Below are 22500 nucleotides of genomic sequence, written 5' to 3'. Positions count from 1 at the left end.
TATAACAACATTTAGCATATTGTTATACTATTCCACCCACCTTAATGAGGATCCTTTAGGTGTTGCGATGCCATAGCCTTTGGAATCCAGGTTTCCACCAACTTTCATTGTGTCGCAAGGCTTCCTTTGTTCGATGTACTCATTCATTGTGGACTCCAGCAAGTATGCATATTTTCCTTTGGATTTCCGTACTCTAGCTACGCCTTCGGCTGTAGTCCTCACAAACACAGAGGGCTCTGCACTTCTCATGTAGGTCCACATTTTATCAAACACTGCAATTTTAGATCTCTACAGAAAAAAATAAAGGGACCAGAGGGATTTTAAGAGATAATGCTAATAAGATTTTAACGAAATATAAAGGGGGACAGTTCAATAATAATCATAGATGCTATCTATACAGAATATGTACATCTCCATCTTTTAACGTTTGTTTTTTTTTTTTTTTTCATTAATAACAGTTGTAGAATTATACCCAATAAATTTCCCTTATACTAGCAAGGCCCTCACATATCATTTTGTTATGATATTTTTTAGCTTTGAGCAAAAATACTAGAAGCAATAAGATAAAATCACAATTTAAAATAAAATGAAAAATACTCTATTAGCTCTGGGAATAACACAGCTCAAGAGATGCCAAAAGGATATCTTCACAACCACAAATCCTAAGTAATCTACCTCTAATTAGTGGCAGAACAAAAGCATGTATAACATTACTTGGGCAGGATTGTAAGTACTGAGATGATAACATCTGAGGACTAAAGAAAATTTCATTATCTGAAGAATAAAGATAATAATGTTGAAAATCTCTACTCGATAAAGACTCAAACATTTCATAACACTGAGTTTTCAAACAAACCTTTTTTTTTTTTTTTTTGGCCATTGGTACTTTTCTTTTACTTAATCAGACAGTATTTTCTTTCAAATATTCAACCACTAAAATACAGTTTATTATCATATATTCTGGGGGGGGGAATCTTATAAGTGGCAGATATGCAAGGGAGAAGAACTAATTGTATCAGTATCATTAGAGAAATAGTTATCTTTAAAAATTAATTTTACCCGAAAGCCAAGATAGACATTAGGAAAATCCTATAATATAGGTATACCTCATCCGGCAGTGTTTTGCTCTTTTGGCAAAGGGTCGCTAAGAGTCAGTATCGACTCAATGGTACCTAACAACAACAACATTTTATAGTACTTGCTTTATTGCATCTCACAGTTATTGCACAATTAATAGGCTATGTGGTTGTTGTTAGTGCTGTTGAGTTAGTTCTGACTCATAGCAACCCTGTATAGCATTTCCAAGGAGTGGATGGTGGTTTGAATTACCAACTCTCAGGTTAGCAGCCCAGAGCTTATCCTACAGCAGCACACCAGGATCCTAATAGACTAAGTTGTTGCTGTTAAGTGCCTTTGAGTTGGTTCTGACTCATAGTGACCCTGTATAGGGTGTCTGAGGAGTAGCTGATGAGCTTGAGTCAACCAACCTTGCAATTCAAAGGAAACTTGCAGTCCAGCACATTAACCCATAGTGCCTCACCAGGACTCCTTAATAGACTGTAGAATAGTATATTGTTGTTGTTAAGTGCCCAACTCATAGCAACCTTGTATAGGGTTTCCAAGGAGCAGCTGATGAGCTTGAATCCCTGATTTTGCAATTCAGAGCCTTAGCCCACAATGCCACACCAGGACTCCAGTATAGTGTATGAATAACTTTCATATGCACCAAGAAACAAAAAGAATTCCTGTGACTTGCTTTATTGAGATATTTGCATTATTGCAGTGGTCTGGAACCAAACTTACAGTATCTCTGAACCTAAGGTCTGACTGTATGTTCTATTCAGAATGAAAATAAACTAAACATAAAGTTGGGGGGAAAAAACAGCATTTGAATATGTGCTTATTTTTCTGTTCACAATTTTCTCAGCTGCTTTTAAGCCATTTAAAGAAGAAAGCATTGAATAAAAGCCTTTGTTATTCTAATGTAGGAGTTTGAAGTGGAAACTTGACATTTAAAACTCACTTTTAAAACTCTGGAGGTTTTGTTTTGTTTTCCCCTTTAAGGAATTTAAAATATAGAACCTTTATCTTAGGGAAAGCAAAGCTAAATCAATTTTTTTTAAACAGACATACGATGCAAAGCCCAATTTGTTTAAAATGCTATCCTAGAGGCTCAGGCAGCTTTACATCTGCGGGGTCTTCAAAAAGTTATTGGCAAAAGAGAATTAAAAGAGAATAGACTTTTTCCCACAACTTTTTGAAACCCCCTCATATAAAAATGTGGCGCCGTGGGTTAATGCGCCAGACTGCAAAGCCATTTGAACTTCAAGGTCAGCAGTTCAAGCTCACCAGTTGCTCCTCAGAAACCCTGTATAGGGTCGCTATGGGTCAGATCCGACTCGACAGCACTTAACAACAACAACATATAAAAGCATTGTATGTTGGTCAAATGTAAACAGAATGTGGAGTAAAATTGTATCATTGAGGGTAATAATATGAATGCTGTTGTTGTTGTGTGCCTCAGAGTCAGTTTTGACTCAGAGCAACCCTATATAGGGTTTCTAATAGCAGCTGGTGGGTTTGACCTGTACACTTCATTGCTTTTCCTACAGTGCCACACAGGGCTTTAATACATAACAGAGCTAGTTAAGTGTCCTCAACTTACAGTTGAGTTCCAACTCATAGCAATCCTTTGTAAGGCTTCTGAGGAGTAGCCAGTGGGTTTGAACCACCAATCTTTCAGTTAGGAGTCCAGTGCTTACCCTACAGCACCACATCAAGATTCCATAAGAACATTAAGGGTAGAATATTGTTGCTAAATGCCATCCAGCCAATTTTGACCCATGGCAGCCCTGTATGGGTTTCCAAGGAGCAGCTGATGGGATTGAACTGCTGACCTTGCAGTTAGCAATCCAGAACTTCTCCTACAGCACTACAGTAGAGCTGCTGCTACATGCCTTGGAGTTGCTTCTGACTCACAGTGACCCTGTACAGGGCTTCTGAGGCTGTAGATCTTTTTGGTGAATTCAAACTGTTGATTTTGCAGTCAGCAGCCCAAAGCATAACCCACTATGCTACCAGGGCTCCTACAATAGAGCTTGTTGTAATTATTAAATGCTGTGGGCCCAGCTCCAACTCCCAGAAACTCTGTATAAGATTTCAGAGGCTTTTTAAATCTTTGAGAGAGCAAAAAGCCTCTTCTTTCTCTTGCGTAGCCACAGGTACACTGGAACTGCTGACCTTGTAGTTCAAAGTCCAGTACTTTCCCTATTGAGCCACTGCACTTCCATAATAGAGTTGTTGTTGTTAAGTGTTGTCAAGTCAATACTTACTCACAACCACCCTGTATAGGATTTCTGAGGAGTGGCAGGTGGGTTTGAACCACAGACCCTGTGGTTAGCAATTCAGGTCTTATCCTGTACCAAACAAGGCCATGGAGTATTTCATATGTCAGCCCAATGATCTCCACTGTGAGAAGATTCATATGTCCCGCTAAAAAGACTTGATCAACTAAACCGTATAATCATCTGTTAATAATATTAATCCATACTTATGACAATGGGATAACCTTTGAATCATTTGTTAAAACCTATGTCTGTTTCTGGAGTCCTACCATAGCGCTGAGGTTAATACGCTGGACTACAAGGTCGGTTTAAACTGCAAGGTTGCTGGTTCAAGCTCACCAACTGCTCATTGGAAACCCTGTACAGGGCCGCTATGAATCGAAATTGACTCAACTCAATGGCATTTAACAACAACATGTCTATTCCCAGGCTCTGCCTCTTTTTGAAATGCATTACCCAGTGAATCTGACATACTTTTTGTTGCAAACACACATCTATGAAAGAAACCTTCACCAGGACCCAACTAGGAAAGTTTCATCACCATGCTCATCATAATGTCTAGCACAATATCATGCATATGATGTTGCCTGTAAGTGTCATCTAGTCCATTTCCAACTCATAGTGACTCCATGTGACAAAATAAAATTGCCCAATGGAGTTTTCTGGAGTCTTGGTATGGCACTGCAGGATAAGCATTGGACTTCTAATTACAAAGTTGGCAGTTCAAACCCACCAACCGCTACTTGGAAATTCTCTACAGAGTCACTAGAACTGACTTGACGATTCTTTAAAATAGAGTTTTGTAGGCTATTATAGTTAAAGGAGCAGATCCCCAGGTCTTTTTCTACAGAAAGTCTGGGTGAGTTTGAACCATCACCCTTTTGGCTAACAGTCGAGAACTTAAGAGTTGTGCCATGAGGGCTTCCTCAGTTGCATGTTGTTGTTGTTAAGTGTTATCGAGTTGTACAGTTGGTTCCAACTCATAGTGGCCCTGTATAGATAGGGTTTCCAAGGAGCAGCTGGTGGGTTTGAACTGCCAACCATGGAGTTAGCAGTCCAGTGCTTATCTGACAGTGCCGCATCAGGACTTTAAGTAGTAGGCTCTTAATATCATTGTTGTTATTGTTCTTAAGTGCCAATGAATCAGTTCTGACTCATAGATACTCTTTATAGGGTTTCTGAGAAGCGACTGGTGAGCTTGAGCCACCAACCTCGCAGTTCAGATCCACACTACAGTCCCACCCATTAACCCACAGCACCACATCAGGACTCTTAAGTAGTGGGTTCTTAATGAATGCATGCTAATTGACTATTCTAGGATTTGGTTAGAAAAAAGGAGATGATTTGTTGCTTTATCTATCTTTTTACCTACTGTAGAAACTATTATTGTGGCTTGTTTTTGCCCCCTACTTTCCTGTTTTCATATTCTCTAATTAACTGAAGGGTATTGAAGTTTTTTTACCTTGATTACTTTATATAGCATGCAATTAAACATTGAATTCTAATTAAAAGTGCATTCTAATAACAAGGAAGCTGCAAATCACCACATAACATGGATGAACCTTGAGGACATTATGCTGAGTGAAATTAGTCAGTCACAAAAGGACAAATATTACATAAGGCCATTACTGTAAAAGCATAAGAAAAGATACCCATAATTTTATAAAAGAAAAAAAGAAAAAAAATTTTGTTGGTTACCAGGGGTGGAAGGGAGGAGAAGGTAGAGCACAGGTTAGGGGATAGACATATTATAGTTTGGGTATTGGGGAGGACAATATACAAAAAGGGAGAAGGGGGTGGAAGAACAAGGTAGATAGGGGAACACTTAGACTAGATTGCATGGGTTAAATAGAACAGAGGTAAATAATGATGCTCAACCTTGGAACAACAGGGCTCTGTGATACAGGGATTGAGGCACAGTCTCAATGGGTGAAAGAGGGGAAATAATGCTAAGATGCTTGTCTGTCTTATGAATATTGGTTTCCCTTATCTACTATTGCAAAACAGACACTTGAGTGGGATAGAAAGGAATATCAGTAAATATGATTACAGAAAGACTGTAAGCCTGTTTTCAGCCTAAAACGGATGCTAGAACTTGCCCAGGAAAACAGGCTTCTTGTGGAGCCTTTGTAGTGTGTAGGACCTTAGGTGGAATCTTGTACCCCATCCAGAACCTTCTGAGGTGGGACATCACCACTTGAAAGGACAAGTAGACCAGCCAGTAACAGCTAGAGGAACAGAAGATACTTTTTGAAAGAAAGACTAGCAGAAAGAAATCAAAAACAAAAATGGCAATCTGATTGGCTACTACATGAACAAACAAGCTGTTCACCCGGGTAGCCATCAAGGCAAGCAATCAGCTTCCTTCAGGACAAACTCTCCTCCAAGACTGAAACTCAAAGGGAACACATGAGCAGGCATGTAAGCTTGTTGGCAACCATACTCGTCTACTGGTGAGTGGAAGTGGGAGAAAGGTAGCAGTGAGGATATGGGCTGAGTTCAACTATGTTCCATAGACTCCTGTCGACTAGAGATAAGACAGAGAAGAAAGGCTGGTTGGTCCAGCGTGTGGTGAGACCTGGGGATTCCTAAACTCATGGAAAAGGACCCTGCCATGCAGGGCTACAGTTGAGAGTGAAACATCCAGCTAATATGAAGTGAGGGGAGACACACAAGAAAACCCAAACTTGCAGATAGCAAGTATTTGACCTAGCCTCAATAGCTTGATGACCAGAACTCGACTAGCAAAAGATAAAGAAATTTGATAAAGGAAACAAGTGTAAATTGTTAAAATGTGATGAATTTGACCTACATTTATAGATGTAGTAGCTCAAAATACCGACTGACAGGGAAGGAGTCTTCATATCAAGGATCAAACCTATTCCCTCTGTATACAGGGTTGATAGGGATGGACAACTTACATATTGGCTACCTAAAATTGGGCTATAAAGGCATGAAGCAGCTGGCTTACAAATTTTCAAGATGGAGTTCAGTTTCAGAGTGTGTGGGGGACGGTAGAATCCCCACAGAATAGTTTTCATTTATTGAAAGGTCTGGTGAAAGGAGATGGGGATGAGTCATATGATTCAATAATAAGTAATTGTTATCATGACTTGCTGCAATTTTCACAACTGTAAAGGTAGAAGTTTTGTAACATAAAGTGGTGAGTAGTTAATTAAACATTCCAGGAACAGAGAACCCTAGGACCATCAAGGGAGGAGAGCGTGAGCAGAATGTGGGACCCTATCCTGAGAAGCAGCAACACCAGAGATGGAGACAGAGATGATGACATGTAGATATACAGCAGCTGATGACCCTAGACCCTAGAAAAGCTGTGTGCTGGTGGCCAGGAGGCAGGCTTGCAAAATGTGCCCTTTGGTTGCTTAAATGATTATATATTCCTGAGTGTTTTTGTTTACATCAAAAACAAACAAACAATATAGAGGGAATAGAAGCAAACACTGATGAAAGATGATGCATGGAGTGGATTGTAATCATTGCAATGAAACAAAATATTATGTGTAAAACCAATGTTCTCCCATGTAAACTATCACTCAATTTATAATAAAACCTCTTTTTAAAAAAAAAAAAAAGTGCATTCTCACAAAAACAGATGACCTGAAAAGTTTTGCAATAAAATTTTAAGCAGATAAAGAAGAGTTCAAATTATATTATAGCTGTTAAGTGCTATTAAGTCCATCTCATAACAACCCTGTATAGGGTTTCTGAGGAGCAGCTGGTGGATTTAACCTGCTGGCTTTACCATTAACAGTGCAGAACTTATCCTCCAGTGTAACATCAGGATTCCCAAATGATACTATTGTTAAGCACCTTAGAGTCAGTTCTGACTCATAGCAACCTTGCATAGGGTTTCTAAGGAACAGCTGGCAGGTTTGAAGTGCCAGCTCAGTTCAGTACTTATCCTACAGTTCTCTGGGAGCAGCTAATAGATCTCAAATGCTGATGATCCAGTTAACTGTCCAACACGTAATTAACTATGCCACTGTTGTTGTTGTTGTTAAGTGCCGTGGAGTCGGTTCCGAGTCATAGCGACCATGCACAGGGTTTCCGAGGCTGTAAATCTTTACGGGAGCAGAATGCCTCATCTTTCTCCCGCGGAACCGCTGGTAGTTTCGAACTGCTGACCTTGCGGTTCACAGCCCAATTCGTAACCACTACGCTAGCAGAGCTCCTAACTAGGACTCCATATATGTTGATGTTGTTAAGTGACATCAGTTCAGTTCCAATTTATAGCAACTCTATGTATAGAGTTTCTAAAGAACAACTAGTAGGTTTTAACTGCCAACCATGTGGTTAGCAGTCCAGGGCTTATCCTACAGCACCACACCAGGACTCCATTAATCTATGTTATAACTTTAATATGTAAGAACATTAAAATGTTCCTAGAAGAATGACTCAAGGGGACTTTAAATTTTAATCTAAAAAAATGGATCTATCTCTAACGTTTAGACTGAATTATTCAATCTTTGTCTTTGCAGCTTTGAGTCAGTTAAAAGACATAACGGTTCTGACATGTTAGTTCATCTAGATATATAAATCCTATTAAGCTAAGGCAGTCATATATTTTCAACTGCCAGGCTTCATATGTTAGAGAGTATGTGATACATGTTAGTCTTTTAACTGAGCAGAATGTTATGTTCTAATTGTGGATTGGAGTTCTGGTATGGCACTGTAGTATAAGTACTGGGCTGCTAACCACAAGATCAGTGGTTCAAACCTGCTTCTCAGAAACCCGATACAGGGTCACTTTGAGTTGGAACCTAACAACAAATAATGGCATAAAGTTTAAAGTAGGTTTGTTTGCTGTTTTAACAAGTCAGAATTTGTGTAAGACATACATTTTTTTTTCCAAAAAGAGAGGGCAATTTGTCTCTTAGCTTTTAACTGATTTTCCTACTTCCTTAACAAAGATCATAAAATACACTTATGGCCATATGTCTTCAAGAACTATTTCTTTGAACAGATTTGGTTCAAGGTGCACAACTAAGATACACAACATATTCACATACAGTATATTGAAAAAAATCATTCAGTAGGGAAAGGATTTACTAATGTGAATAGTGTTTCTTCAAAAGAACAAGGACAGGCTGCTATATTCTTATTAAGATAGTTCAAAGGATCTGTGCTTAATTTTTTGGTGACAATATGTTATAACTGTTGCTAATTGCCATTGACTCTATTCCAAGGTAGGGTTAAACTGCTGAGCTTGCGGTTAGCAGTCCAGTTTTTTGTTTTTAACTAAATTCAGGTAAACAAGTGATGTTCACAGCAATCAGAAACATAGGCAGGAGAACTTAATTCAAATGTAACACAAAGCCATGCTTTAGTTTTGTGTTTTTATTACCCAAGACAGTGTGCAGTAAATGATGGTTACTTTTTGCCAGTTTAGTTAAAGGATGATGGTTAGTTTGACGTAATGTGTAAGTTAATGATGCCACTCCCTGGAGAGCACACCACAGTCATCTAGCCACTCCAGCCTCTTGGCCACTGTTTCATAGAATATATTCACAATTAGGCTAAAGGAATAAAACTGGAATTGTTTTTCCAAGTTAATAAAATTTTACAGGTTAACTAAGGTAACACATATAGTGTTCCACTGTTAGCACTCTGGATTCCAACTATTCTTATTACATTTACACACTGTTCTACAATCAAAAACATCCAGAAAGTTGAAGCAATTTCTGGACAATATGAGTCAAGCACTGATCAAATGACTTCAACTAACTCTTCTGTGTGGACACTGAAGATGAGTGCCTGACAATGTCTCCTAACTAATGTCTAAATTAGAACATATTTTACCTCAGTAGACAGGAGAACATACAGAATCCATGCAGACTTTTCAAATAAATCACTCACTTTCTTTTTATTTGTAATACTAGTCTGAGTTCTAGGTCTTGAGTAGGAAGGTTTCCCCAGTAGATATTATGCCAAATATATAGTGATATTGTGCTGTAGGTTAATGTACTGGTCAAATGCAAAGGTCATTTTGAACTGCAAGGTTGGTAGTTCAAGTCCACCAACTGCTTCTCAGAAACCCTATTCAGGGTTGCTATGAATCAGAACCAAGTCAATGGCACTAAACAACAAGAACAGCATTATCTATTTCGATGTAATTTCCAGCATAAAATCACATAATCAAATTGATTTAAGAAATTTTTTATATTTTCACTTCTACCTATGTGTTGTTCATTAATCTCCTTTCTTGAATGAAGCCAAAACAGCATTGACTTTTAAAGTTTCATCTTTCAATAGTTGGAACAACAATTTTTATTATATGTACATGATATTTAATTTGAAGTGATTGTCCATTATTTCTGTGAAACAAATACAAAACAAGTTGTAATACAAAAAAACATGCAGTCGTGGTGCATGGTCCTGAACAGTGGAAAAGTCAGTGAAGGAAACAACAAAGTACTTAAAAAATCGGAGAAAGTATGTGAAAGCATTGGGAACCCATAAACTAAGAAAGTAAAAAGATCAGAACAACTTGCACAATGATCTTAAATGCAGCCTAGCTCTGAAAATCATGAAAATACATGCACAAAATGCTTGAAATGGACCAGAAGGGTAATAGACTGCAATTTCAACAGAGAATTATGAAACAGACTAGATATAAAAGAATTAAGGAGAAAGCTGTTAAAATTAAAAGAGAGTTACTAGGCAACAGATTTCTAAATATCTACACCATAAGGGAGGATGATGGAAGACAAAGTGAGCAATGTCATGAGAAGGGTTTTTCAAAATTATGGAAAATCTGAGCATTGATTACAGGATAGAAATAAGTATGTGGAGAAGAAAAAACTGAAGATATTAGCATTGTATATAGTTTAGAGCAAAGTCTTTAATAATTGAAAAGAGAGGTTGCCAGGGGCCTAGGTAGAGGAATAAACCTTACAACACATACATAATTATTCCTCTTAGACTGGTAGAATTAAAGTTTGCAGGTAGGAATAGATTTTTAAATTTCCATTCCTTTGCCATTCCTGTAAGTGAAGTTATTTTAAGGCATTCCTGTAGTTAAAAACACTTTCAGTTAGTTATGAGAGCTTTGAGATAAACATTGTTTCATTTTTTAGCCTAACTGAAAAGTATTTCATTTAGGCTATTTGAAAGGATACAAAATGCCTAAAAAATCATGTCCATAGTATCTCTTTTCCTGGAGCTTTAATTATTACACTACTGAAAAGACCTTGTTATAGTGCATTCATAGCATTGTAGTTGTTGTTGTGTGCTGTCGAGTCGGTTCCCACCCATAGCGACCCTGTACAGGGTTTCCGAGGCTGTAAATCTTTACGGGAGCAGAAGGCCTCATCTTTCTCCCGCGGAGCGGCTGGTATGTATATATCTCAGGAGTACTGGTGTGGGACCAATGTAAGGTCAATTTGAACCACAAGTCGCTGGTTCTAGCTTACCAGATGCACCTCAGAAATCCTATACAGGGTTGCTATGGGTCGGAACCAACTCGATGGCACTTAACAACAAAAACAACACATCAGCAGCACTGGACAGGGAACCACAAGGTAAGCAGTTAAACCCAAAATTGCTCCTCAGAAATCCTATACAGTCCAGTGCTTATCCTACAGTGCCTATATTAAAAACTGTATGAAATTTCAGTATGCTCATAAAATAAAATTTCAGGAGCATGAACATGCTACAAACCAGGAATAAAATGTAATAAAAATACAAAAGTGCTCTGTAACCTGGCTCGAATAGCTTTGATGTTACTTTTCCACTTCATTTGCCAATGACAACAGCAACAGAAAAAAAAAAAAAAAGGACAAAATGATGAAACATTAAAAGTATTCATTCAGTATTTCACATATAGAGATGATAAAAATTCTAGATATTTTAAAAATTAGTTTTTCTAATTTAAATATTTTGTCAAATGGAGAAAAGTAAAAAAGATAATTTCTCTTCATTTTTTTCTTTTTATTATTTTCTCAGAGGAAAATTCACCTGCAGAAATAGATCTCCACAGTGTATATAAGTGGAAAAGGAAATGAAATAAGACGTTTCATTTATCAATAAAAACATTTTGTGAACATTTAATCAATTTAGCACTTCTTAATATCTAAGGAATCCTAGTAGCATAGGGTGTTTTAAGAGCTGGGCTGCTAACCAGAAGGTTAGCAGTTGGAATCTATCAGTCGCTTCGCAGGAGAACGATGAGGCTTTCTGCTCCTGTAAAGTTTTACTGCCTTGGAAACACTATGGAGTGGTCACTAGGCGTCGGAACCAATTCCATGGCACACAACCACCACCAGCAACAACTCATAATCTGTCTGAAAAAGCACGAGTTTCTGCTCATGTGTTGATTTTTGTCTACATAATCAAAAAGCACACTATTTATCTCACATAAAATTAATGGTAAACACTTGAATGAGGGCAAATAAAAATATTTTCTTAGGTATTTCTTTGTTTACATAACTTAATTAAAATTTGATGTTTAACATAACTTTTGGATTGAAAATTATGTTCAAATTGGCAATTTCTTGAAGTCATAAATTATGTCAATAAAAATATTTTTGTTATCATTCAAAAATTCAGTTTTATTATGTGATTATGGACATTTTATATGGATTCGCCACAGTTTCTTCCTCATTTTCTTTAAATATAATAATCAATTTATAAATGATTACAATTAATAGGAAATAGCTCTGGTAGTGTAGTGGTTACCAATCGGGCTGCTAATCTCACCGTCAGCAGTTCGAAACTACCAGCTGTTCCCTCGGATAAAGATAAGGGTTTCTGCTCCCATAAAGATTTACAGCGTCGGAAACCCTGTACAGGGTATGAGTCGGAACTGTCTCCAGGGCACCTAACAACAACAACATTACATAAGTGTATATTTGATTTGTATCATGTGAATTCTTCTGTGTTGTTGTTGTTAGGTGCCATCGAGTCAGTACCGACTCATAGCGATCCTATGCACAACAGAATGAAACACGGTCCGATCTTGGGCCAACCTCACAATTGTTGCCACGCTTAAGCCCACTGATGCTTTGCCAATCCATCTCACTGGGGGTCTTCCTCTTTTTCTCTGACCCTCCATCTTACCAAACACGATGTGCTTCTCTAGCGACTGGTCCCTCCTTACAATAAGTCCAAAGTATGAGAGATGAAGTTTGGCCATCCTGGCTTCCAAGGAGCACTCTAGATGCACTTCTTCCAACACAGATTTGTTGGTTCTTTTGGCAGCCCATGGCACTTTCAATATTCTCCTCCAACACCATCACTCAAAAGCATCAATTCTTCCATGGGCTTCCTTATTTACTGTCCAGCTTTCGCACGCATATGAGGTTATTGAAAACACCATGGCTTGGGTCAGGCACACCGTAGTCCACAAGCTGACATCTTTGCTCTTCAACACTTTAAAAAGGTCTTGTGCAGCACATTTGCTTAATGCAATACGTCGTTTGATCTCTTGAGTGCTGCTTCTGTGAGTGTTGACAGTTGAGCCAAGAAGAATGAAGTCCTTGAAAACCTCAATCTTTTTTCCATTGATAAGAATGCTGTTTATTGGTCCAATGGTGAGGATTTTTGTTTTCTTTACATTGAGATACAATCCATACTGAAGGCTGTGCTCTTTGATCTTCATCAGTAAATATTTTAAGTCCTCTTCACTTTCAGCAAGCAAGGTTGTATCTGCATATTGTTAAACATGCAGATTTTTAAACAAAAATCCTCCAATTCTGATGCCACATTTTTCTTCATAAAACCCAGCTTCTCAGATTGTTTGCTCAACACACTGATTGAAATATGGTGAAAGAATACAACCCTGTCACACCTTTCTTAATTTTAAACCATTCCGAATTCTTCTGTAGGTTTAATTATTTTTTTAATATTTTTTTTTACAGGGAAAGTTGATTTTCAAATATTATTAAAGAATCCATAGCCTTTCATTTTTCTAACACTGAACTGATCCCATTGATCTTACTTAAAAATTTTTAAATGGCAAAGAATATACATAAAAGAAATTTTAACAAACTTCAAGTTATTGAATGATTAGCACTAGAATGAGTCTTTAACAAAAATATGTACTAAGCTATTTACTTAAGGAATAAAAGGAGCAAGACTCAGAGGAAAATTCAGTAATTTGCCTAAATTAGCATAGCTTGTTAGCTCATAGATGAGTCAGAAATAAAAATTGCATATCCAAATCTTTAATACAGATTTGAGGCGTGAATTTTCAGACTTTGTGTTTAGGTAAATAACGTTCTGTTAAGAAGAAAAAGCCACTTGACAATATTATAAAACTTAAAAAACATATTAAATATTTGTGGATGGTTTATTTATAAGTAAACTGATGTCCAAATAAAATAGATTAGTGAAACATTTTAAGTGACTGGAAGTAAAATTACTAAGCGAAAGCCACCTAGCTCTCATTTGGCACATTAAAATTATTTTAAAATATGAGAAGTACTGAGTAAGTTTGATACATACATTATAAATAGAATCATATTCTTTGAGTAATTTCCCTCTTGGAAAATGATGACTTCAAGTTTAAATTGCAAGTGATATTTTCCTATGTTTTCATTCTCATATGATGGGGGATAATAACATTACTAAAATGTTCCAATAAAAGTTTAGCTGGCCCAGACACAGTTAACAAAGCGATTATTATATTTTGCAATAATTACATGTGCATGCAACACATATAATGTGAATTTATAATTAAAGAGAAAGAGCAAGTGATCCATCTTGATCATGAATTTTATTTTTAAATAAGGTTACAAAATTGGTCTATCTAAGACCTACTGTCAACATACAGTATCTTAAGCATCATCAACTTATTTAACAAAATATGATATATTACAGAGTTAGGGCTAGCAATATTAGATGGATTTATTATTAAAGTATCAGTCATACCTAAAGATTACTGTAATAGTTTGCATGTTTCTGTGATGCTAGAATCTATGCCACTAGTATTTCAAATACCAGCAGGGTGACTCATTGTGGAAAGGTTTCAGTGAAGCTTCTAGACTAAACTCCACTGTTATTGTTGTTAATTGCCGTTGAATTGGTTCCAACTCATAGCAATCCTGAATAGAGTTTTTGAGGAACGATTGGTGGATTTGAACCACCAACGTTAATGGTTACCAGTCCAGTGCTTATCCTACATTACCATACTACTAGGAAGAAGAAAAAGGTGGTCCTTTTAGATTAGCCCCTGAAACCTTATGAATAGCAATGGAACATTGCTTGATATAGTACCCAAAGGTGAGCTCCTCAAGTTAGAAAGCACTCAAAATATGATTGATGATGGATTGATCCAGTGTCTGCAACAATGGACTCTAACATAACAGTTATTATGGCATAGGCCAGACAGTGCTTCATTCTGCTGTATATCTGTATCTATATCTATATCTATATCTATATCTATATCTATATATATACATATAGAATAACTTACAATGTGTTTTGGAGATTCAAACAAAGTTGACAAACACATTGTTCAAAACAGATCCATAGCATTGAAAGAGATTATAAGGAAATATGATACTAAAAACATTGACTACTAATTGTTGTTGTTAAGTACTTTTGATTCCGTTCCAACTCCTAAAGGCCCTGTATAGTTTTCCAAGAAGTAGCTGATGGATGTGAACTTCTGACCTTCAGGTTAGCATTCCAGTAATTATCCTACAGGACTATGTCATTTTACAGAGCAACACTTGACAGGACTCCAAAAATGAAGGGGAAAATGACTACAGGGTCAGTTTTCTAAAGCATATCTTATCTTCTTGAAAACCTTTGGTGATGGTACAATTGAGATAGCATGAAGAGTGAGACATCACAGAGCTTCAAGAATATCTAAAGTAATCATATTACAGTAATAAGGGTTTGGGATGAAAAAAAAAAACTTCAGATGACAGGATCAATTTACGGAGACATTATAAATAAACTCAACAATAATATATAAAAAAAACTTTCTTTTGTTTTAATATTTATTGTGAATTGAGTGACTATTTATAGAGAAGATCAACAGTTTTACCTTCAACAAATCATACACTTTGTTTTATCTCAATGATTGATATCCCCACCTTGCAATAGTTTTTTCACTTCCTCCTTGTGGTTCCATTTCCATTCTACCCTACTTCCTATTCCTTCTCAACTTTGTCTTTAGGCAAATGTTGCCTTTTTGATCTTTAATGATTGACCATTCCATGGTGAGTATATCTTATTAGTGTTGTTCCCCCTATATGCTTATCTATTACTTGGTTGAAAATTGGGCCATGAAGATTTGTCCCATTCCAGACCCGAAGGGTGGTTGAGGGCCAGGGTCTCAAGTTCTTCCATTCTCAAATAAAGCATTATTTTGTTTGTTGACAATGCTATTTGTCACTGTCCCTGTTCAATATGAAATTGATTATTCAAAATGCCAGTCCTATAACCTCTGGAAAATGGCATTACTCAAAATATTAAACTATTGTTGTTAGGTGTCATCCAATATATACCAACTCTATTTCCATGTAAAATAACAAAACACTGCCCAGACCTATGCCATCCTCACAATTGTTTCAGTCAGTGTTTGATTGCTGTAATCACTGTGTCACTCCAAATCATTGAGCATCTTACTATTTTCTTCACTGACCCTCCACTTTACCAAGCATTATGGTCTTCTCCAGGAACTGATCATTCATCCTCCTGACAACATGTCCAAAGTGCATGAGATAAATTTTATCATCCTTATTTCCAAGGAGCATTCTGACTGCAAGTCTTCCAAGACAGATTTGTTTGTTCTGGTATTTTTATTGTTATTGTTAGGTGCCTTTGAGTCGGTACCAACCCATAGTGACCTTATGCACAGCAGAACCTAACACTGCCCAATCCTGGGCCAACCTCACTATTGTTGCCACACTATCAACTCAATCTGTCGATGTTGCCACTTGGCCAATACATCTCATTGGGGGTCTTCCTCTGACCTTCCGCCTTACTAAACACAATATCCTTCTCCAGCGACTGCTCTCTCCTGACAATATGTCCAAAGTAAAAGAGACGAAGTTTGGCCATCTTAGCCTCTAAGGAGCACTCTGGCTGCACTGTTTCCAAAACAGATCTATTGGTTCTTTTGGCAGCCCATGGCACTTTAAATATTCTCCTCCAGCTCCATAACTCAAAGACATCAATTCTTCTATGGTCTTCCTTATTCACTGTCCAGCTTTCACATCCATATGAGGTTATTGAAAATACAACCATGGCTTGGGTCAGGTGCACCTTAGTTCTCAAGCTGACATCTTTGCTCTTCAACACTTTATAAAGGTCTTGTGCAGCAGATTTGCTTAATGCAATACATCATTTGATCTCTTGACTCAACTATCGTGAGTGTTGATAGTTGATCCAAGAAGAATGAAGTCCTTGAAAACTTCAGTCTTTTCTCTGTTGATAAGAATGTTGTTTATTGGTCCAGTGGTGAGGATTTTTGTTTTATTTCCATTGAGATGTAATCCATACTGAAGGCTGTGCTCTTTGATATTCATCAGTAAATGTTTTAAGGCCTCTTCACTTTGAGCAGGCAAGGTTATATCATCTGCATATCTCAGGTTGTTAATGAGTCTTCCCCCAATCCTGATGCCACACTTTTCTTCATAGAACCCAGTTTCTTGGATGATTTGCTCAGCATACAGGTTGGATAAGTATGCTGAAATAATACAACCTTGTCGCACAACTGTCTTAATTTTAAACCATTCAGTGTTCCCATATTCTGTTCGAACAACTGTCTCTTGGTCCCCATAAAGATTCCTCATGAGTACAATTAAGTGTTCCGGAATACTCATACTTTGCAATGTTGTCCATAGCTTGTCATGATCCACACACTTGAAAGCCTTTGCATAGTCAATAAAGCACAGGTAAGCATCTTTTTTATATTCTCTGCTTTCAGCCAAGATCCATCGGACATCAGCAATGATATCCCTCGTCCCACAGCCTCTTCTGAATCTGGCTTGGACCTCTGGAAGTTCTCTGTCAATGTATGATTGTAGCTGTTTCTGTATTACCTTCAGCAAAACTTTACTTGCATTAGATATTCTTCTGGTAGTTGATGCTATATTCAGTATTCTTCATCAACACTGTAACGCCAATACATCAAGTATTCTTCAATCTTTCTTACTGTGCAGCTTTCACATGCATATGAGATGACTTAAAATACCATGGCTTTGTTCCGGTCTGGTGCAGCTTAATTCTCAAGGTAACATCTTTGCATTTTAATACTTTAGACTGCAATGTGTCATTTGATTTCTTGACTGCTGATGACATGAGTGCCAATTGTGTACCTAAGTTAAATGAAAATCTTTGACAACTTCAATATTTTTTTCTAGCTCTTGCTTGTTGGTCCCATTGTAAGGATGTCTGTATTTTTTATTGTTCATTGGCAATCCATACTAAAGGCTATTGTCTTTGATCTTAATTAGCAAGCCTTCAAATCCTCACTCTTAGTAAACAAGGCTGTGTGATTTGTATAATGCAAATTGTTAATAAGGTTTCCTCTAATCCCGATGCCTCATTCTTCTTCATATATACCACTTCTCAGATTAATTATTGGTTAGCATAGCAATTGAATAAATATGGGGAAGGGATACAACTGTAAGCAGTTGTGTCACTAAGTTTGGTGTCACCAGTGTGATAACTCATGGTGGCATCCTACCCCAGATGGCCAGAGCCAGCCAGGAAATGTAACCATGGTGGGCAGAGTAAGCATTATGCTGTGCCCTGACCCTCCCACCCGCCCTGGTGGCTCTAGAAAGCGACTACTGTCTTCTGTTGGCCAAAGCACTAACCATTCTCTCTGTCCAATGACTAGAACTGTGGCTCACTTACCCACACTCTGATTGGAGCATGACTTGCAGGGATGACCAGTTAGGACTACACTGGTAATGAGGGAGGTGATGACTCTTTACTACATTGAATGACAGGTAATAACAACCTAGTAATCCTTTGCCTTAGTGACTGCTCCTGGAGAGGCACTGACCCACCCACCCCTGCTGTCACTGCTACCCCAGGCCCTCACATAATTTTGGTGTCATGTTTTCTAACAGTGTCAGGGAGTACCATCAATGCTTCCTGCACTTTCCTAGTGACACCACCTTTCCTGACTTTAAACAACCCAAACTCCCTTGTTGTGTTCTAATGATTGCTCTTATTCTATGTATAGCTTCTTTATGAACACAATTAATGCTAGCTACAATTTTTTTATGATCCACTTAGTTGAATGTTTTTTCATAGTCAATGAAACACAGATAAATATCTTTCTGGCTCTGTCTGTAGTGAAAATCCCTCTAATATACCTTGCTGTACATTCTTTTCTGAACTAGATTTGAATTTCTGGCAGTTTCCTATGGATGTACTGCTGCATACATATTTTAATTATCTTTGGCATAGTTTTACTTACATGTTTTTATTATAAGTATTAATGTCACTTTTCAATAATTTCTGCATTTTTTTGGATCACCTTCCTTTGGAATGGGCACGTATATGGAACTCTTCCAGTCAGTTGGCCAGGTAGCTGTCTTCCAAATTTCTTGACATAGACAAATGAGTACTTCCAGCATTGTTGAAGCATCTCAATTGATACCCTGCCAGTTTTGGAGGCTCTTTCTTTGTCAATGCTTTCAGTGCAGCTTGGACTTCATCTCATAGAACCAACAATTCTTGTTCATATACTATCTGCTGAAATGGATGATGATTGACTAGTTATTTTTGGCACAACCAGTCTGTGTATTCCTTCCATATTCTTTTGATAGTTTCTGCATCATTCAATATTTTATCCATTGTTGTTGTTGTTAAGTGTTGTCGAGTCAGTACTAACTCGTAGCAACCCTGTATAGGGTTTCCAAGGAACGACTGGTAATGAACCACCAACCTTTCAGTTCAAAGTGACCTTGCAGTCCAGTGCTTTAACCCACAGCACCACACCAGGATAGAATCTTTAATATTGCAAGCCAGGAATTGTAGTTTTTATTCAGTTCTTTCAGCTTTAGAAAACATAGTATGTTCTTTTTTGGTTTCCTGACTCCAAGTCTTTGCACATTTCATTTTAACACTTTTGTTTTGTCTTCATGTACCTTTGAAATCTATTCAGCTCTTTTACTTCATCCACTTTAGCTACTTTACATCGAGAGCAAGTTTCAGAATCTCTTAATGGAATTTGGTCTTTCTTTCCTATCTTTTTAATAACCTTTTGTATAATGTCCTTTATATTGTCCCACAACACACTTGGTCTTCAGTCATGAGTACTCAATACATCATTTCTATTCCTTTGCTAGCCTTTAAATTCATATGGGATGTGCTCAAGTTTGTACTTTGACTCATGTGGAATTGTTTCAATTTTCTTCAACGTGAACGTGCATATGAACAATTGATATTCTGTTCCACAGTTGGTCCCTGGCCTTGTTGTGATTGGTGAGATTGAGGTTCTGTATCATTTCTTTCTACAGACGTAGTTGATGTGATTCCTGTATAAACTACACAAGCTGTTGTTTCAAAAAGTGATACTCAAAATTGAGATGAGAAAGATGGCATCAGAGATTTCAGGTAAAATTGATGGCCTTGATGTAATTCAATTTCTTAAGTGATTAGTCAAAATGATTAAAGAAGAAGCTGAAGAAAATACTTTAAACAATCATTGTTTCTCATTAGGCATTAGTGATGGCATATAAAATGAATCAGCTATGCAGCCCCATAACATCATTCAGAACACAATAAATGACATTTATAATTGTATTTCAGGAAATAAGGTCAGTGCTGAGTCTGTCGATATCAACAAAGAAATTACCACAGAAATGGGCTATATAATCCTTGAAGAAATTGTGGAGTCACAATCCAAATAAAGATGATGAAGATCTACCATTTGAAAAGCGTTTGAGGTTTTAAGTTAAACACATGCTTTTAGGAATATCAATTCTTTGAAGAAATTTGGTAAAGTTGAGGGGACCAAGAGTTTTTTGATAAGGGTATTGACATAAAATTTGTTTCAGTACTTTTGTAAAAGAAATAAATAAACTAAATAAATTGATGCTAAAAGGTTTTACAGTATACCCAGGAAAGCCAAAAATCTTATAAAAATGTGTGTGATCAGGAAAAATAAGACAAACTTGTTGAGATCCAGTTCTCACAGTCTGCACTGTATCAAAAAGTGAATCTTATATATATATATATATAATTTTAATAATTATGCTAATAATGTAAAACGGTTTCATTTCTTTTCCAGTCCTAAAAAACTGAAAAGAAACACTCTTTGGGTACGTAGGATTCTTATTAGAGTGTGATAGAAAAGTGATAAAGAAAAATCTTGCAAGATTCAGAAAAACAAGGCTATCCCACCAAGTTCCAAATCTCACAAATATCACTATGAAAATGTAAAAATAGTGATATTTCTTTAGCTTCAGCCTGATCTTGCCTATGAGCAATTAATGATTGAAATAATAAGCAACTGAAGATACTGAAACAAAAATACTGCAAGTTCAGAGTTCTGATTTCCATATTAAAACTAGCCATGTAAAATGTCCACATGGTCTTAAGCTAGTTTAATCCTTTGGTGAGTTGTTTATCATTAAAAAACTAGACAATGGTCTAACCTCTCAAATCAGTTTCTCTAATGACTAAATACAAAATTTTTGCTGTAAAGGAACAGAAAGATGGCTTGATAAATTATGTAATATGACAACAATATAAATAATAAAATACTTAATTGCAAAAGAACGTACAAAGGAAAATTTGATCAGGAAATCCAAATAAAACCACATTAGAAAACATAAGACAAATGATAGAGCTTTAGCATTTAACAAATGACAAAAGTTTCTTCTTCAACATGTAATTAACTTTCTTAGACCTGAGAGTAAGAAAAACAGATGTCCGGAGGACACAGAGTCCGTCTTCAGTTCTGGCCTCTGCCCACTCCATCTATATCCCCTTTCCTGGCAAGCTGATCATCAATCTGCCAGCCTTCCTGTATCCTCACTCTACCTTCAACTGTTGAGACATAGAGGGACACACAATGTGTGGTGAATGCTAATTTTAGCGATAGAACCAAAATAATTTTCTTTGTGACACTTTTCAGAAGGAAATTAGAAGTTAAACTAGACTACAGCTAATAAAAAGACTACTGAGGAATGAAGAAAAAAAAATAGTTGTGAAAATAAAATACACCTTGACTTTAAGTACATGTCTCGTATTAGCTTCAGCACATTTCAAACAATACTTTATAAAGAGAAATGCTTTGAGAAGGGATATATTATTTAATCCCTCTACACTAATGTAACAAAATTTTGTGAAAATATAAGAGACTTAATGTGTTTAATTGAAAAGCCACAGTGTCCTATGAAACATCTTTGGATTCAGAAGCAAGAATAAAAATTTTTCCCCTTACCATTATCATTAAAGTACAAAATTATCAAACATTAATCCAGTTAGCAAAATTTCTCAAAATAATTCACAATCTAGGAGCACTTTTTTATTTAATCCATTTTAAGAAACAAATCCTTGTCTGCATAATTTTCCAGATTGCAATCATATCATGTATTTGCATGGAACAATGAACAATAAAGGTTCCTATTCACTGTGGTGATGTATGCTTACTTTTTCTTTTACTGGCATACACGGGATAAAGAATGTGGCACACACTTGAGTTCACACTCCTTTTTCAAAGAAGAAGCTGACTGCAACATAATCTGCACTAAGATCTTATGTAAGTCGAGCCATCAACAGTTCCTCTTGAAGTTATTTTGACAAGAACTATGTTTCTTGTGAAGGAATGTAGCATATATATCTCAGTTCTCTACAGATAAGGGTTAGGAAGAAACTTTCTTTTTTCTTGTCTCTGCTGCCAAACTCTAGCCTTACTAATGTAAATATGGATGTAAACAAGATCAGAACATGAAAACAGTGAGACCTTGCTTTGCAAATAAAAAAAGCCCATGTTAGGAGTAAAACCCTGGCTAGCAATAAAAAGCCTCAGTCTAAATTTGGTCAAATTCCTAAATTTCACTTTAAAATTTCACTTTAAAAATACAACAGAAACTATTGTCCTAGTGATTGGACAGAAATGTTGTGAGATCCAAAGAGATAATATATTTATTAATAATTCCCAAAGCTATCATTAATATGTTATTAATATAAGTTATTAATAATAGCTTTGGGAATT

The 22500-nt window shown here is 36.7% G+C and overlaps 1 protein-coding gene across 3 annotated transcripts in view; it reads right to left on the bottom strand.

Annotated features, from left to right (window-relative positions):
* Positions 1 to 22500, bottom strand: part of GRIA2 (glutamate receptor, ionotropic, AMPA 2) — a 255319-nt gene that overhangs the window by 3761 nt on the left and 229058 nt on the right. For all 3 annotated transcript variants that reach the window (XM_006867917.1, XM_006867916.1, XM_006867915.1), the window contains exon 13: positions 41 to 288. In XM_006867917.1, the coding sequence (XP_006867979.1) occupies positions 41 to 288 (248 nt within the window). The remainder of the gene's footprint in view (positions 1 to 40; positions 289 to 22500) is intronic.

This window comes from Chrysochloris asiatica, unplaced genomic scaffold (assembly GCF_000296735.1).
Source record: "Chrysochloris asiatica unplaced genomic scaffold, ChrAsi1.0 scaffold00112, whole genome shotgun sequence".
Lineage (NCBI taxonomy): Eukaryota > Metazoa > Chordata > Mammalia > Afrosoricida > Chrysochloridae > Chrysochloris > Chrysochloris asiatica.
Note: the sequence above shows the minus strand (reverse complement) of the source record. Positions and strands in the feature narration are given on the sequence as shown.